General features: G+C 50.9%; 1 protein-coding gene across 2 annotated transcripts in view; it reads left to right on the top strand.

Moving 5' to 3' along the window:
* RUNX1 (runt related transcription factor 1) overlaps nucleotides 1-18,516 on the top strand; it is a 274,012-nt gene that overhangs the window by 227,668 nt on the left and 27,828 nt on the right. Inside the window, exon 7 of one of the 2 annotated variants that reach the window (XM_027548573.1) lies at nucleotides 1,188-1,379. The exons of the other annotated variant lie outside the window; for it this stretch is intronic. Within the exon in view, the coding sequence (XP_027404374.1) occupies nucleotides 1,188-1,379 (192 nt within the window). The remainder of the gene's footprint in view (nucleotides 1-1,187; nucleotides 1,380-18,516) is intronic. 2 annotated transcript variants of the gene reach the window in all.

Below are 18,516 nucleotides of genomic sequence, written 5' to 3'. Positions count from 1 at the left end.
GTGGGAGGTGAGTTGTGAAATTGGTCAGTGGCTCTTTCTTCCAATGAATTGGCCAAGCCCAGCCCCACCCCTCTAACCCACGTGGCTACGTGGGTACCTGGGATCCTCAGCTCTGCTGGACGGGCCTAAATCTCTGCTTTAAAGACATTGTGGGGACTCCCCTGGCCTTCCATCGGTTAAGACTCTGCCTTTCCACTGCAGGGGGCACGGGTTCAATCCCTAGTTGGGAAACTAGGATCCCATAAGCCCCGAAGTGCAGTCAGAAAGTAAATACATTTTTTTAAAAGACATTTTGATGAAGAACTAAGGGAGGAAAGAGGAAACCCAACCCTCCTGGCCCTTTGCTAGTGCAGGGTTTCTGCTTGCATCCTGGTGACAGTGGCTTTGACAAGGAGCCAGGCAGGCGAGGACACTTGCTGGCTCCCGAGGTGCTGAGGGCCCCCTCCCCGCCTTGGATTTCCAGACGCCCCCCGGGGAAGCACCTCCACTCTGCTGGCAGCCTGCTCTGGGCTCCAGGGGCCCCGGCTGCTGCGAATCTCCGACCCGTGGAGGCCGAGCCCAGGGAAGTCGGCTCCAGGGAGGAGAGGATGCTCTCAGAGAGCTGGTGAGGAGCGGAGAAGGGGCCCTTGCCCCGCACTTAACAGGAAATCTGACCTCTCAGGGCTGTGGTTGGTAGCCACACCTCATTTCCTGTTGGCAGGGACCTGCTGCTAAGCTCCAGGGCCCACTTCGCTGCTCTGAAACCAGCCGGGCTTGGGTGTGTGTTGGGGGGCAAGCTGTTGGGGCTCCTTCTCCAGCCCACAGCTCAGGGCCAAACAAGTGCCCCTTCCCCCCTTCTCCCGCCATCCACCACCTCTGCCACCAAGCCCAGCGTACCCTCTGCCTTCCGCCCCGTGCAGATGGGTGCAGAAGGTTGAGGTGGGCGCCCGGGGCCAGATCGAAGGAGCGCTTCATGAGCAATGTGACGAAAGGGGTCCCCCGTGTGCCAGCCCTGAATCCCCAGGGGTGCCTGTGAATGAGCAGGTCTCCAGCAGGTCCACGTGGGGCATGGGGAGGCGGTGAGGGGAGAGGGAGGGGAGACCCAGAAACACCCGACTTCTAGCAAATCCTCAGTGTACATTTTCTGATCTCTTGCCTCCCTCCTTCCTTGCCTCCCTCTCCCCCTCCCCACCCCCTCCCCACAATAGGACATCGTCAGAAACTAGATGATCAGACCAAGCCTGGGAGCTTGTCCTTTTCCGAGCGGCTCAGTGAACTGGAGCAGCTGCGGCGAACGGCCATGAGGGTCAGCCCACACCACCCAGCCCCCACACCCAACCCTCGGGCCTCCTTGAACCACTCCACTGCCTTTAACCCTCAGCCTCAGAGTCAGATGCAGGGTAAGTACCCGGACGGAGCCTCGCCCTTGGGCAGAACCCACCCAGACCCATCGTGGCTTCTCCTCCCCACTTCCCTGGACCAGCAAGCAGCCTGAGAGCTTGATAACAGCAGAGTGTCCCCCCACTCCACCCTACCCCCGGCCAACCCCAGAGCTACTGAGTCAGAGTTGCTTTGTGACAAGGCCCCCAGACTGAAAGGCCCTGCTACAGAGGATATAGAGAGGGTGTTGCTGAGTCGCTCAGTCCTGTCTGTCTCTTTGCGACCCCCTGGACCGTCGCCTGCCAGGCTCCTCTGTCCATGAGGATTTCTTTAGGCAAGAATCCTGGAGTGGCGTGGCCATCTCCTCCTCCAGGGGATCTTCCCGACTCAGGGATCGAACCCACGTTTCCTGCATTGGCAGGCAGATTCTTTACCACTGAGCCACCAGGGAAGTCCTGTATATCCAGTTATGTATATATCCCTATGTAGATCATGTCTGGAATTTCTTACGCAGGAGCTCTGGCCATGCCATTTTCTCACTTAACTTGGCTTGAAGATACACGTGGCACGCATCAAGCCAGGTGATGGTTAAGACGTTTCATGTCCTTCCTGATTATTTGTGGGGTTTGTATTTTATGCACATCCTTTTGAAAATATAAGGAAATAGGAGTGTCTGGACGCCATCCTATTCAGGGTATTCATTGCAACTAATGAATTTGCAGTCAGTCCAGAAGGTGGACTCTCCCTGCTCCCACCACCGTAGGGGTTAGCTGGCAATGGCAAAAACACTGTAAAATACAGTAATTGCATAAAACCCACTGTGCCAAATGAGATAATACCCAGAGTTCATTTACACTGCAGAAAGCACTGACGTCAGTGATTATTTGCTCTGTGATACCATTTCAAATTTCCGAAATGCAGTGGTTTTTCTCAGAGTGTGCGGGACACAGCTGTGTATGGTAGGGTTGCAGTAAGATTCCTTTCTCAAAGGGGCAGGCTTGCTTGACTCACAGGAAAAGATAAGGGGCCCATCTGGGGCAGGTGGCCAGCAGGGGATGTGCACCTGACCTTCTGGGACAGCAGAACTTAGATTTCCCGGGCGTTCTCTGTGTTCTGAGCTGTTATTGTGAGATGCGTAAGAATCCCAAGTCCTTGAGGGTTTCCAGCCCATAGCTTTCTTTTGGGATTAGCACATATGGGGCTCTCAAAAGGGAATTCCATTGTCTTCCCCAGAGCCTGATGGCCCATGCCGTTCACTCTCACACTCACGTCTCTGGGGAAGGTTCTCTTATTTGCATGAAAAATTCCCAGAGATTCCCCCTCATGTAAGATCCTATGCGGACAGCTGTCAAAGGGTCTTTCTGTAGATTAGCCCTTTGGTGGACAGCAGAAACCCAAGCTTGGCTTTGGGAGGGCTGCCTCTCATCTCCAGTTGCCTCTGATCTGTATTTAAGAAGAGGTCCCATGAAACCATTGGTTTCCTGGTGCTTCATCATCACATACTCAATCAAAATATGCATATTGATTTTTTGAAATTCCAAAATGCAAGCGTGTATGAGAAATTAGAGCAAATGGCACGTTAAGTGAGATGGGCTTGGCGGGGCAGGGGAATTGCTGCTTTTCTTCTAAACAGAATAAAATTCTTTAGGAGATGGCTGGATCTTGTGTTTAGGGCCATTTACATGCGTGTCATCTGCAGGATTTCACTTGTAACATTCAAAGGGAGACTTCAGTTTTCTTATCCTCTCACTGCGTCACTGACCATTTCTACTTCTGGGCTGATAAAGGGATTTGCCTTTTTCTACTGCTTGAAACCAAAATTATGAAGCATTTTGAAAGGCAATGGAAACTTGAACCACATGGGGGCCGGTGGAAATCATCACCAGGAGTCTGGCTTGGTTTCAGTTTTGGTGAAGAGTGAACCAGATCTGATTTCTCTTCCTGATCAGATACACTCTCTTTACCGAAAAGAAAATGGTGGGCCTGGGGGTGGGGTGTTGAATTCTTATCCTCAGCCGTCAGCAGCTCTCGGTCTGAGGCATTGCCACTGACAGGCATTCCTCAGCTCATTGGAATATTGTATGCTTAGCACAGTATCAGGTTTAACCCCCTTTCTTGTTCCTTTTAAAAACTTTTTTACTTCTGCAACCTCTAAGTAATAGTAACCTCTAAGTAATAATAACTTGCTTTCAGAGTGCCCTGGAGTCTTAGTTGCTGCTCTATAGAGAATGTGTTAACTATGTCACCGATGTCCTTTCTTTTCAAAATATGATTTGCCGTTCAGGACATCACTTGTAAAACTGTAGGAACAGCTTTTAAAAAATAAGTATCTGGGAAAGTTTTATGTAAAACGACTTTTCCTTTTCCTTTCTTTTTTCCCATTAGAAATCTAATGCTTTTTTACTTTCTTCCTGTTTCGAGTAGACCCTTGGGATTTTTTTTTTTCCCCTGAAATTAGAAAGTTAACAGGAATCACAGTAAAGTCTCTTTCAGCCAAAACTTTCATTTTGTTCTTGATGGATATGAAAATGGTTATTTTCCCAGCTTAGCACTAGAGCTTCTATATTATATTTAAGAAGATGCTTTGTATAAAAATTCAGCATGTGTTTATGGCTCTCTTTGAAATGGCCGCAGTAGTTGGAAGAAAAACATCCCCATAGTATTAACAAGAGCAGTTTTACAGCCGTGCCGAACCAATGGGTGGATGTTTTCAGCCTGGTGGAATCGTCAGCAGTTAGGGGCTCCGAAAGATCCCGGGTCGATAGGCTGATGGACCCAGTCTTTCTCGGGCTTCATCGGAGGGTCGTGCCTGGTCTTTTAACTCCTTCAGTACGAAATCACAGATCTAGGATACTGCCTCTATTTATCTAGAATCAGATGTGCTTACGAAGCACTCAAAATAGACACCTCAAATGATCTGAAGCAGGGTACAGATGGAAAAGGGGGGCTAGGTTGCCATGCCACCAAACCACTGTTTATTTGTTGAGGTTTCAGCTATAAAAGGGCTGAGGTTAATTTCAACTTCCTACTTTACCAGGTCTTAAAATCAAACAGAAAGCCATTTGGTCATGGCTGCACGTTTAAGCAAGTCAGGACATCATCACGCACTTGTACGGCCGAGTTTTAGATTTCTTTCCCAGTCACAGGAAAGAAAACTCGACACGCGTTCTTTTGAAAGATGGACCAGGCAGAGTCTAGACAAAAAGGGAGCCGCTGCCACCGCGTCAGCCACACCTCCCCTTAGAGATGGCTTCAGGCAACCCGAGCAATAGGTTTAAGAATCTGACTCCTGATTTACCAAAAATGACGAACCACATTTAAGCCATGTATGTAACTCCCTCCTTTCGGGGAAAGCAGAGACAGGGTGAAATCTACTGGTGCAGAAAACTGTCAAAACCAGAGAAACTTAAGAAGCCAAGTTTTGTTTTTGGTCTGTCTTGCCGTCAGCATCAAGGCACAAGGCTTAACCCTTTAATGGGAACAGTTATCTTTTGGTACAAGTCAGACCTTTTTTATACATTGTGTTATTCCTACAATCCTGTAGATGTGGTTTATAGGCAGAGAAACTGAACCTCAGAGGTTAACGATTGCCAGAATTCTCCAAGATTGGAAGTGAACTCAAACGGAGACCCTTTCTGGCTCCAAAACCAGTGCAGGGGGGTGGCAGGTTCTCCCAGGCTCCCACCCTGGGATCAAGGACTTAGGCACAGGGCTGGTCAGTGTCAAGTAAAACCCCCGTCGCCCATGGGGAGATGGGAGCGGTGCTGGGCTGGTCATTCCCTCGGCAGTCCTGATTAGACTGGGTTCTATTATCGTGAGGTATTGATAATAATGAACCATTAGGGCCAGACTCGGGGGTGGGCACCTGAATACATTTCCTGCTTTGGAGACATGTGTGTTTTTAAAGAGAGAAGGCAATGGCACCCCACTCCAGTACTCTTGCCTGGAAAATCCCATGGATGGAGGAGCCTGGTGGGCTGCAGTCCATGGGGTCACTAAGAGTCGGACACGACTGAGCGACTTCACTTTCACTTTCACTTTCCACTTTCATGCATTGGAGAAGGAAATGGCAACCCACTCTAGTGTTCTTGCCTGGAGAATCCCAGGGACGGGGGGGGCCAGGGGGCTGCCATCTATGGGGTGGCACAGAGTCAGACACGACTGAAGTAACTTAGCAGCAGCAGCAGCAGCAGTGTTTTTAAAGATGGGGGAAAGAAGGCTGAACTCAGAATAATGACTCTCTGAGCACTGCACGCGTGAAGGGAAAGATGTGTGGGTAGGCAGAGGGCTTCTTAGCCGTCCATTCACTTTATTGGGGCAACCCTTCCTTCCTGCATGGAAGGCTCTCTTTGTGGGTTTCAGTGGCACCGAGGCCTTCTTAACCTCTAAACCCCAGCAACGTCTGATCAGCCTGCAGGAGTGTGGGTGCTCTAAGACTTTCATATGGCTGACGGGGTTTGACCTCTTAAGACAAGAGAGAGAGAAGGGATTCCCTGGTGGCTCAGAAATCATCTCCTAAATTTTAGTATTCCAAGTTATTTTGTTTTGCTAGTGATTTACCCAAAGTTACTTTGGAAACACCACTTTCTGGCACTTATTATCTGGGTAGCTTTTTGAGATACTGAGTTGACTTTGTTTCTCAGCCATACTGGGTTACTTATGTCAACCTTTGTCAGCTGGATTGACCAAAGAAAAAAGAAAAAAAAAAAATCTTTTCACTTTCAGTAGGAGGAGAGAGAAATTCCCTTTCCAGCCTTGGGGGTAAAATAAAATGCACAATATCTCTTCCCTTCCCTGTCCTCTCTCTCTCTGTTTCTCTCTCTTGTAGCAATTCTAGAAGTTCAAAAACAAAGTAGGGAGCCAGGAACGGTTGCATTACCTTGGAGGTTGCAGTCATTCTCCTGTGTCAATCTACAAATGGTCATGGTTACACAAAGCAAAATATGGAGGGTGCTAGAAATCAACTTACAAGACATGCTATGAACATGAAAAGGGAGTGATCTAAACACAGCTCTCTTATCTAGGTGGAGTAGAGTTTGAGAGCCTGGCAAGGTCTATAACAGCAGAATCTTACACGGAAAACAAGCCTGGATCAGGTGTTTCCATGAATAAATAAACATAAGTAAATGTAAGAAGGAAGTGGGGAAAGAAGGGGAGGGAAGGAAGGAGAAACAGTGAAATGGACACAGAATGAAGAGCTCTCCTGGGCTCCTGGTGGGCGATGCTGGCCCGTCTTCTCACCCGTGGGCAGAGAGGTTACAAGGTGTTAGAACTAGATGACTGGAGAGAGTTAGAGGAACTCAGAACTCAGGTCCTGTTTTCCGTCTTCTTAGCTGATACAATGTATCAGTATTAAGGAAAGCTTGAAAAGTTCATGCCCATCAGTTGCATCATAGACATTTAAAAACTTTGGGGATGAAGGATGGAGAAAAAGCTAAGTTTTTGTATTGTTTTTCCTTTTAAAAAGGCCCTAAGGCCTTGACTTCCTAGTCCGCCTATGGTTTCAGCAGTGCGGGCTGCCCTTGCTTTCCATCCGAGACCTGGGGTGTGACTTACAGAGCGGTGCTCGGTGGCGGCCCACCTTACTTTTTCTCCGCACTCTATTTAGGGACCTCGTGGTCACCAACACAGAACCCCCTTGAAGAGTGCTGCACCAGTGCCTGTGATGTATTTACAAGCACCTCTCAGCTAAGTACTTAATAAACCAGCCCTTCAAAGGGGCCGCCAATCTGGCAAGCTGTCAGCACCCTAGTCATCATAAACCACATTTTAGCGGGACCACGTTCTCAGACCGAGCATTTTCATGGATGTCATTCAAGGTGATCAGGCCATGCTTTCCGGAACATGTTGTTAATGCCTGTGGACATCTTTCCTAATTAGAGGAAAGAAGGGTTCATTTTAGGTCTTGATCCTAATATTCCTTCTGTGAATTTGATACATTCTGAAATGTTCCCTTATTCTTGTGATCTCTAGGCCAGTTCTCACACACACCCAAAGGTTTTTGTTCAGAAAAGCAAGTTTTTAACACAGCTGTAGTTGGAACACTTACTTGCCATTGCTGGTGAAACAGTAGGCAGGTTAAGCTGAAAATCTCATGGCCAAGAAAGATAGCAGAGCCTGGTGGCTAAGAATGAGCTCAACAGGCAGACTACCTTGGCCCCAAATTGGCCTCCACCACGTATCACTGTAGGACTTTTGGCAAGTTACCTAACCTCTGAAAGCCTCAGTTTCCCTGTCTGCAAAATGGGAGTAAAAATTACTTTTGGTGATCCTGGAACCACTGCGAAAGGTGAAACAGCAGCCATGAGAGCCAGCCCATGGGTAAGGCTTGGTAATTGTGGGCTATTCGGATCAGCATCACCAAACCAAGCATATTAATTTCCTATGGCTGGTGTAACAAATTGCCACAAACTTACTGGCTTAAAACAATAGACATTTATCCTCTTCCATTTCTGGAGGCCAGGGTCCACCATCAAGGTGCCACACCCCCTTTGAAGTTCCTAGAGGAGGAACCTTTCTCGCCTCTTCCAGCCTTCAGTGGCTCCTTGCCTCCCTGAGCTTGTGGCTGCATCGTTTTCCACCTCTGCCTCCCTCTTCACATAGCCTCGTCCTCTGTGTCACCTCCTCTTCTATCTCTGAAGACATTTGTGATGGGATTAGACACCCATCTCCCCCTAGATAGCCCAGATGACCTCACCTCGAGATCCTCCACTTCATTACACCTGCAAAGACCCTTTTTTAAAAAAAATAAGGTCATGTTCATAGTCCCGTAGATCAGAACATGGACACAGCTTTTCTGGGACACCATTCAACCCATTACACCAAGGTAGAAAGGATGGGAGCATCAGGTTGAGTTCAGAGGCAACTTTCCCTTGTCTATTTCCCCCAGAACAGACGTGATGGGCAGGTAGGTGTGAACTCAGCGTCTTATGCCACACTTCCATCTTCCAGCTACTCTCATTCAGGCCCTCACTTGCTGGAACTCATATCAGGGTCCTTTTATTTCCAACCACAAAAACGCATGATTTTTTTTTCCCTGGATGATATCAGATAGTTCTTAACATTTCCTAGCCCACCTATGTTGATGGAACCAGAGGACCCAGCGGTCGTAGAGAAAGGGCATTTTCCCTGGAATATGGAGGCGATGAAAAGCAGGAGACAGGAGGCCTGGGTGCCTTTTTCGCCCTGGCCCCCAAAAGCTCATGACATAGTTAGTGGCTGGGAGTAAGCGTAGGGACAGAAGATGACACGGAGACCACAGCCGGCCAGCTGGGATGGACTCAAGAATGTGACCGCCCGGAGCCCGGCATATCACTTGTTTTGAAACAAGCTGCCTTGTTAAAAATGGCTTTAATGGTCAGGCGCTGTGGACCAGAAACCCATTGCGAAAGGCTGGTGATTCACTTTGCATATCTCATAATCCCACATTTACAAATCACCCCAAGATAGCCTTTCACATTTGGATATTTAAAAACGAAACTTTGACTGTGGCCGTGAAGTAGTATCAGAGTTTACCAAAAGTCTGTACCCAGAGAGGGGGCAAACAGAAGAAGCCGATAGGAACAAAAAGGCTCTGGGGAGGGAAAAAAGGACTTGTGTTTGCTTGTTGGTTGTAGTTCTCCAAACGGAGCTGATCTTCCTCATTTGCATTGTCCCCTTCCCCCCATCCCCATCATGGAGGAGAACTACAGGTCCACTGACATTCAGTTCCTTGCGTGCTCTTTAAAGTTCAGCGTGTATGATTGAAACAATGCTGAGGAACGGTCATTACTTCTGTCTTCCCTCCCTTCCCTCTGGCCCTCTGAGCACCAGAGTTTGGGGAAAATGTAAAGAGGCAGGGGAATGCGCAACTCTTCCCAGCCACTTCAGGGTGTATTTGTATTTTCACATTTTACTTGCAAAGCCTTTAGCCCCACATGAGCTTTCTTATTATTGAACAATTGCTTTCAAAGCCCTAGAGCAGCCCGATTGTTAACGGAGATTAAAGATCCGGATTGCAAAACTCCTCCGGTAAATAAAATCTTCACTGACAAACCCAGTTTTTTACCTGTACACTTTTCTTCCGTAATCTCTTTCTGGCAGAACATGTGATGTTTTGCTACTAGAGATTCAGTTACCAGCCACAGTAAATAAAAAATAATGATAATAATGGTATAGAACTCACCCTAAAAACAAACACTGGCCAATCATATTTATTTCCTGTTTCTTTGGGCACTTATAATATTTTATGGGGGTGGGGGGCAGGGAATGGAATGTACCACTTCTTATCCAGTTGATTTTTGATGATCAAGCTTTGGAGCATCTTGAGTTTGAGTGTCTAATTCAGGCTCTTCCAAGCGGCATGGAATGTAAACATGTACTGTTCAAAAGAAATAAGTGTTTTTCCAGGGAAAACAGAACCATGGCACCAGGCCCCTGAATGAGCCGTGAGTAGGAAAGACAGTCATTGGGCGGAAAAGACAGTCCTTCCCTCCAGACACAAGCTCAAGTACCAACACTTTGGGGCCCAGCGTGATTTCACACCAGCTCAGGGTTAGCTTTGGGGTCAAGAACATTCCAAGTATCATTTCAAGATGGTGGGAAAGAACCTCCAATTGTAAGCAGTAGCAAGAAGGTCATCCTTCTAAAAATGGGACCCTGCCCCCCTTGCTTTCCCACCTGGAAAAAATGTGGACAAACAGGCGGAGGAGGCAATGGGGGACCCGAGCGTTTCCTCAGGTCACTTATCGGCTGGTGAAACTTGAGCGTTAGAACACACACCACGATGGGCTGCAAGAGGACTTATTTCTGCACCCTGCTGGTCCTCCCACCCAGCGTCGCTGGAGCCGAGCCCCCGTAAAGTCAGTGTCACTGGGTCTGGTTAACGATAGATTTGGGTCCTCGCAGTGGTGAGCTCAGTCCTTTGGGGATCTTGAAGGAGGATGAGTTATGGTCCTTCGGATCTGACACTTGGGTATGACCACACAGGGGTCAGAAGACCAGAGCATCCCTAGAGCAGAGGGCAAGGAAGGTCCCTGAGGAGCCCCAGGGAGTCAGCACAACCCTGGTTGGCAGCAGCTCACCTGTCTTAAGGCATGAAGTCTCCAGACCTCAGTTCTCGCTGATTCCTACTGCGGACGAAGTTCTCTCTGTCCTTCAGCCTTATGGGCTCAACGCAAGTCATTCCAAGGCCAGATCAGCATCTTGGGAAGGGCTGCACACATACACTTGCTGGGTAGGTTTTTAAACAGTATCTCGGGGTACAAAGGGAGGAAGAAATAATCTGACAAGCACTTCTTGGAGTTGTAGGTCATCTGAGGAAGCGAACCTCATTGTTCTGTTTCATCTCCTGGGGGTTATCCCACTGTTTCGGCCATTAGTGCATCTCTCTGTACGTATCAGATGGCAGATTATATAATGATAAAGTTATTAAAATATCTGCAAAAGTCAGCACAAGCTCAAGGGCTTTCTGCCCATTAAGCAGTTTATTGGGATCGTTCCTCTCGGGGTCTGTTAATCTTCATCCGTCCTTGGTTGTAAACCGCCTGAGTTTTAAGCTGTGCTTCAGTGGGCCCTCCAGCGGGTCATCCAGTGGGACTGGGATCTTCAGGATGAGCGTGGAAACTTTTGAAATGTGCGGTTCTTTCCCCCGCCTGCCACCCAGGTTTGAAACTGCAGCATGTGTCTGTGATGGGGTCTACACCTGGCTTGTTTTTGGAGCCAGGAGCTCCCGAAGCAAGACGAGGACATTGCCTGGTTCACACACTGACTGAAGGCAATCACAAAGTGGCTGCGGTTCACACTTCTGGAGTGACTGACGCTGTTGGTTGCTGTAGTCCCCACCACCAGCCACCCACAGTGTGTATGGCATGATCCTGGGGGCCTTGCCTGTTGTGCCACTCAGGGGCTGTCAGCCACGTGAGTCCCCACCCTCACCCATCATGAAGGCCATTAACGAGGTGGCCCTAAACTCTAATAGGTTGTAATTCTGGGCAGATTCTGGGGCTTTTGAGGATTAACCCCCCACAATTCTCAGGAAGCCAGCAAGGATGGCCCAAGGCCCCCTTCCCCCCACTCTGCTCCCTTGATTAAGAGGCTCTTTTTTTCATAATATTTTTGCTATGTGATTGGGCTTTCTGAGCCACCATATGTTGCTAAATGGGAAAAGCCATTGCCCAGACGTGGTTCTGTTTAATATGATTCTCCACAAATTACAAAGCTTGACTTTACAATTGAATTTGTGCAGAATTACAGACGGCCAATTCAGGTGGAAGGGAGAGGAAATCTTGTTATTCTTATTCCAGAATCTCTTCCCGATTTCCTCATTTGGTTCTTTCACGCCTTGGGGGAGGGTGGGGGTGGGGAGACGCCTTAGAGCCTCTGTAAGGAATTTCTCTTATTTTTCAAACTTACTGCCTGGCCGTTCACGGGAGAACACAGTGGCCTGTGGACGTCAAAGTGGGATGCCAGCTCTTCTGTTCATCCACCCCATCAGTCAGCTGTTCCTCCCACCTTTTCATCAGAGGGACTCCGAAAACACATGGAAACCCCCCGAGTGCAGTATATGAGGAAAGCAGAATCTGGACCCATAGGTGTGGATACGGATAATGGGAATTCAGATGCCAGGTTGGCCACTTCCTGATTAGGTAACCTTGCAAGAATTACCTCAGTTCTCTGCCCTGTGATCCCCATCTGTGAAATGGGCACAGTAATGATGGTGCTTAGATCACTGGAGAGTTGTGAGGATGAACTCAGTTAATACACAAAAGCACTGGATGCCGGGCATGTGGTATTGACTCTCATTTCCTCGTGAACAGGGACTGAGATATGTTTTTGTCCTGTGTTTAGCATAGAGCCTGGTACACGTTAAACACTCCTCTGTGGTCAGCGGTCTTTTTACCATGATTGCGATCACCGTGCTCTTGTTGGTCATGTGGCTGCGTGACCAGGGCGTTGCACATCGGTTCTCTCCTGGGAGCCACACAGCTGCTCCGTGATAATGACCTTGTGTGTCTCCTTACTTCCAGGAGCGATGAGAGCCCTGGGGTGGACAAGGGCAGGAGTGGTCCTGGTGTCAGCTTTGTTCACGTTCACTTTCCTTGGGTAAACCAACAAGATGGCCCAGACCCACTGCTCCACAGGGTCAAATGGAACCGAAACGGTTACAGTTGAAAGCAAAAGTCGCTCAGTCGTGTCCGACTCTTTGTGACCCCATGACTATACAGTCCATGAAATTCTCCAGGCCAGAATACTGGAGTGGGTAGCCTTTCCCTTCTCCAGGGGATCTTCCCAAACCAGGGATCGAACCCAGGTCTCCCGCATTGCAGGCAGATTCTTTACCAGCTGAGCCACCAGGGAAGCCCAAGAATACTGGAGTGGGGAGCCTATCCCTTCTCCAGAGGATCTTCCTGACCTAGGAATGGAACCAGAGTCTCCTGCATTGCAGGTGGATTCTTTACCAATTGAGCTATCAGGTTACAATTGAAAGGGACCTTACATGTCTTAGCGTGTGTGTGCACGCTAAGTTGTGTCCTACTCTTTGTGATGCCACAGACTGTAGCCCACCAGGCTCCTCTGTCCATGGGATTCTCCAGGCTAGAATACTGGAGGGGGTTGCCATTCCATTCTCCAGGGGACCTTCCCGACCCAGGGATCGAACCTGCATCTCTTAAGTCTCCTTCATTGGCAGTCGGGTTCTTTACCACTAGCACCACCTGGGAAGCCCCAAAAATGTCTTTCTGGAAGTCCTTCATTTCATGCATGAGGCATCAAGGCCCAGGAGTGCCAGTGACACTTGGAGACAGACTTGAACTCTTGAGTCTTGGGGCTTAGTCCAGGGGCCGTCACTGGCCCGCCATCCTTCTATTGGGATGGGGCGGGCGGGAAGGGGCACAGCTCGTGGGCTCCACTGTCAGTACAGAGGGTACCCCAGGACATTTACTCCTGCTCTGCCCCTCCATCTCATCTCATCTCCGATGGTGATGGATCCCCTGGTTCAATTCTGTATCATGGCTTCTTTGTGTCTCCATCTTTTCAATGCTGAATTTCCTACTGAAGGAGTAGGGATCTTGTTAAAAAGTAAGAACACCCATCTCAAGGCCACCCGCTGCCCTCCTCAGTCCCACCGAGTGTCCCCAAGCCCTGCTTAGGGGTGCAGACATGGGTACAGCTGCAGGGACGCTTCTGACCACCGGGCCCACGTAGGCAGCAGCCCGGGGCAAGGGGGGACTCCTAACCTGTCTCCTTACGTGCCCATCCCCTTATGAATCGGACGCATTCAGAGAATGTGAATGGTCAGCCTCTTCTGCATTTTGGATGAACCACCTACAAAAGATTTCTCTGAACTGCTTCACCTTCCTGTGTGAGTCTCCCCACCAGCCTGGGCCTTGAAAGCCTTTCTTGTGGCCTGTGCCACCTCCGGGCCAGAAGGAGGCCAGGAAACAGGTGTGAAGGGTGATGGGCTGGGGGTCGCAGCCATGGGAGTGCATTGAGGGGGGACCTGGGCATGCCAGGGCTCAGACTGAGCGACGGTCCCCTCGACCCCTGCCAGGATGCTGCCAACTCCCATGCTATTCAATCCCTGAATGGTGTCCGGCAGGGACAGCCAGGCTGCCTGGCCAGGCCCCAGCATCCCTGCCGTAGCCATGCCCTTGGTGGTGAATTCAGGGTCAAGGGCGTGAATGGTTCGGCCAGTGCCACTGGGACCGTCACAGGAATCCCAGGAGTGCAGCCCAGATGCCTCTCGCCCTAAGGCACTGTACCAAGGCAGGGCTTCCAGGCGCCTTCCTAGGTTGAGATGCTGTGACTCTTTAGTCGTCTCTCCGAAGTGATACCTCATTCAGAGGCGAAAAACAGGGACTTGGAGGCTCTGCTCAAACCAGCAGCACAGACCTGTCATCTCCTCCTTGCCTCCCGAAGTCTGTCCCGACCACCTGCCCCAGGGTCTGGAGCTCTGGGCTCTGCGGATCCCAGGTTCCTAAGGACCAGACACGAGGAGGAATCCTGTGATGGGTGTTTGCTTGCTCCAAGAATCCCATCCACTCAGAAACAGAGCATTCAGAGGGTTTGCAAGTTTTCTGCCAAAGATGATGGTTCCCTCCTTTAGGCAGTTCTTACAGAGGTTTCCACTGGGGCTCAGATGGTAAAGAATCTGCCTGCAATGCAGGAGACCCGGGTTCAATCCCTGGGTCAAGAAAATCCCCTGGAGGAGGGCATGGCAACCCATCCCGGCATTCTTGCCTGGAGAATTCCATGGACAGAGGAGCCTGGGGGGCTACAGTCCATGCGGTCACAAAGAGTCGGGCATGACTGAGCGATTAATGCTTTCACTTTCAGGCAGTTCTTATATAGTGACTTTGAACTTCTGAGCACTGGAGATGAGTGAGTCAGAGAAAGCTAAACCAGCGTGAGATGGTTCCCCCACCCCATCAGATAGAGGAGACATTGGAAGCCCAGCGAGGTGGAATGACTACATGAAGGTCACATGGACAGCATCTGTATTGGAGCGCTCGGCTTCCCTCTGCCTGTCCTGCCCAGCTCGAACACAGTCTGAGTCTTTGGTTAAGAGTGAAAATGAAGCTTCCTGAGCAGTCCCTTCAAAACAGCACTTAGGAAGAAGCAGGGGCCGTTGGAACAAGAAAGGGCAACCTCTGTGCCTCTGTGCGCTGCTCCACCCAGTTTCTCATCTTTATATTACCACCCCCCCCCCAAAAAAAAAGGTCTCAAATAACCCAAACAGGCAGGGTCTGATCTGCAGACAGTCTGCAGGCATCCGCCCAAGAAACTGCCGGTCGGCCGGTCCATCCTCCTCTGATTTATGTTGTGTGTGTTAAGCCTTAAATTGTTGAGACTCTGGCTGGCTGCAGTGGTATTACTGGAGGGTTGGTGCATGTTTTCGGCTCACAGAGCTGGCTCCGGGGACTGGAGGTGTTGGCCCCGAATCAAGTCCAATCTCACACCTGTCTGAGACAATGAGGGCCTTGTTAGACGCATCTCCAGCCCAGGCGGCTCGGCCTGCTTACTTCTCGACATTCAGAACAGGAAGGGGGGGCACCTGGGCAGAGGGCAGGGGCTAGGAGAAGCCGAGCTGAGCCTGGGACATGCTGGGGTCTCCGCCTCCCTGGCCATCTCCTTCCTCCCCGCCCCCCCATCCCATTTTATAAACCTTTCCTTAATTTTGGAAATTAAAAAAAAAATACAAATAAACAATACCAACATAGCACCCTTATGAAGGAGAATTTCCTACTGCAAAACAAGCAGCCCGGGGCCTGCTGGAGACTAAATTCAGTCGCGGCCCCGGGGTGGGGCGGGGGGGCGGCGAAGAAGTGGGTTAGCGGGATGCCTTAGCAGGGGTGGAACACCGCCCCCCTGCCCCACCCCAACCAGGGCTGATGCTTGAGCTCCTCCCATGCTGACAGGGGTCTTTTCCTGGTTTCCCCTTCCATTGCTGACATCCCAGTGATGGGAGCGGAAGGGAGCTTCCTGCTCAGCTTTGTATCACGATACTCACAACACGGCAGACAGTGCTGTTGCGGTTCCACCTTCCTGTACCTTGTCGTAAGCAGAGAGGACGCAGCCGGCCGCCGGCACTTTAGTCTGTGGACTCTTTGTGAGTCTGCTTTTTCCCCGAGACCCCTGACTCTAGGCAGCCACTTGGGTGGGACCTTCTCTGGGTCCAGGCTGGTGCCCCTCAAGGCCAATGGCTCTGAGTGGTCTTTATTCAGTCAAAGCCACCCTGGGATGACTTTGTCTTCATAGGGATGGGTGGTGTGGAGGCCAGCGGGAGAACCATCCTGAAGGGAGTTCCCCAGAGTTAGGAAAACCGCCTCTTGGTGCCGGACTCCCCGGTAGGGAGCCCACCTTGGGGTTCCTCTCCCGCGGAGCTGCTGTGTTTTGGCAGCCAACACCTCCCAGCCCCACTTCTCTTAAGGTAAGCGAGGCTCTTACCCTGAGCTGGGAGGCATCTGGGCACCGGCGGTCACTCCGTTCTGCAAGAAACAGGTAGCCCCGTCCTACTCGCTGGCAGACAACTACATAAGCAATTAAAGGTCCCTGCAGGTCTCATGACCCCAGCCTCGGAGACACGGCACAGGACACCCAAAGCCTAGGACTTACCCGGGGGGAAGTGGAGCCTGGCGTTTTCTTAGCACAAATCACCTTTTTTTTAAAAAAAAAAAAAAATTATTTATTTACAGCTAGTGCTGCCTGGGCTTTTCTCTAGCTGTGCTGCTCGGGCTTCTCACCACCATGGCTTTCCTCTTGTTGTAGATCACAGGCTCTGGGGATGCTCGGCCTTCAGCAGCTGTGACACGTGGGCTCCTGGGCTCGAGAGCGTGAGATCTGTAGTCGTGGCGCTTGGGCTTAATTGCTCCACGGCTCGTGGGCTCTTCCCAGATTGGGGATGACACCCCGTGTCTCTTGGACTGGCAGGCGGATTCTTTACCACTGAGCACACCAGGGAAGCCCCGCATAGATTGCCTGGAACAGGTATCTCTATGTGAATATCAGCCAAAATCCCCAAGGGACAAGAGGCTCACTTTCCAGGGGCAGCAGAGTGAGGCGCATAAACAGCAAGGGACAGAAAAACCTGGGGACTCACTCTGGCTCCCCTCCAACCTGGCCGTGGTTCCCTTCTCTGTGACCTTAGGTGTGACCTTGACCACACAGGTGAAGAGCCCATGCGGTGGGAGGTCGTGTCGCCAGCCTCCGCTGCAAGGTTCCTCCTCCTGTCTAGACACGTCACCCGGCCAGGATCTGATGACCACAGAGGGCTGGTCTGGAAATAACAGGGCACCTTCCCCACTGACCTCATAGCTCTCCATCCGTCGGAGGTCCGGCCTGTCTCTGGGCCGTGCGATGGTCCACAGTGAGCCCACCCGCGCTCCAAAATGACCGAAGAGGCAAACAGATAAGCCGGAAGGAGGCTGGGGCACTGAGGCTGTGAGCAGTTGTCTTTCTCCCTGCCTTCTCTTCTGGCCTCTGAACACCAATCACCAGCCCTGCCCACCTATTTTGGCCCATGCTGGGGCCCACCTGGAAAGCCCTGACCCCTCACCCCCTCCAACTCCCCTGTCCTGCCCCTTCTCCTTGAGGACATCTTTGTCCCCACCAATGACCACATTTCCCTCCTCCTGGACCTGCTGGTCGAGACCTCTCTCCCCACCTTCTTCCCTCCTTCTGCACTGTCCATTGAGACCCAGGGAGGGTACAAATTGGTACAAACTTTTCCAATGGTCCTGGGCTTCTGGGAGCGAGCATGTGAGGTTTTTCCCCTCCATGCCGCGACCTCGTCGAAACCTCAGAACCCACCCCGGGGCTGCCTCTTGGATGGTCAACACAGAACCCCGCCCACCTGTGCCGTCTTCCCCATCTGAGTACAAGTTTTTTCCTAGAAGTCCCAGGCCAGGGGGGAGCTCTCTCCGGGATGTCTCCAGACCCCATGACCCTGACCCAGATGCCTGGGGTTGGGGAGGGGGGCGGGTAGGGAAGGGGGTCAGTGGGCATCATCAAGCAAGCATTCTCCCTGCTTTTGAGAGTTGCAGGATTTAATCCCAACTTCAGAATTTCCCGCCCCTAATGATTTCCTTCCTCCCCAAGCACCTGCCGCCTTGGTGCTTTTCTTTCTTGCTTTCCCGATCTGCCCTTTCTGTGATTCGCAGAGCCTAGCTGGGATGGGGGGGCCTGGATGGGCCCACCTGGGTGACCCGCTACCCCTCCCTGGGTCCTTTCCCTCCACTTTTGTGACAAGGAGGGAACCCGGAAGTCCCTCCGCTTCTTCATCTCCTGCCCCCATCACCTCGCACAGCTCCTGTTAACTCGAGTGCTGCCCCTTCCCCTTGGCTGAGCCGCCTACCTAAGCCAGACTCTCTTGTGTCTTCCTTCCCTCCGTCCAGAATCCCAGACAGCTCACCCGAGCCTGTCATTCAGATGCCTGAACCTGGCTTCCCAGATTTAATGACAGCTCGGAACCCCAAAAGTTGACACGAGGTTGCCCACGGCTTCCTCATAGCACCGTCCCCCCTGACCTCACTGCCACCCCCTCTGCACCTGCGTTCTGTCCCCTTGCCCACCCCCTGTTCAGAGGTCCCCGTGTCCACTCCTTCTCCAGCAGTATCCATACATAGATCCCTCTGGGTTCCAGCATTTTTCAAATCCATCCTTCCAAGTTTCACTTTTTTA

This window comes from Bos indicus x Bos taurus, chromosome 1 (assembly GCF_003369695.1).
Source record: "Bos indicus x Bos taurus breed Angus x Brahman F1 hybrid chromosome 1, Bos_hybrid_MaternalHap_v2.0, whole genome shotgun sequence".
Lineage (NCBI taxonomy): Eukaryota > Metazoa > Chordata > Mammalia > Artiodactyla > Bovidae > Bos > Bos indicus x Bos taurus.
Note: the sequence above shows the minus strand (reverse complement) of the source record. Positions and strands in the feature narration are given on the sequence as shown.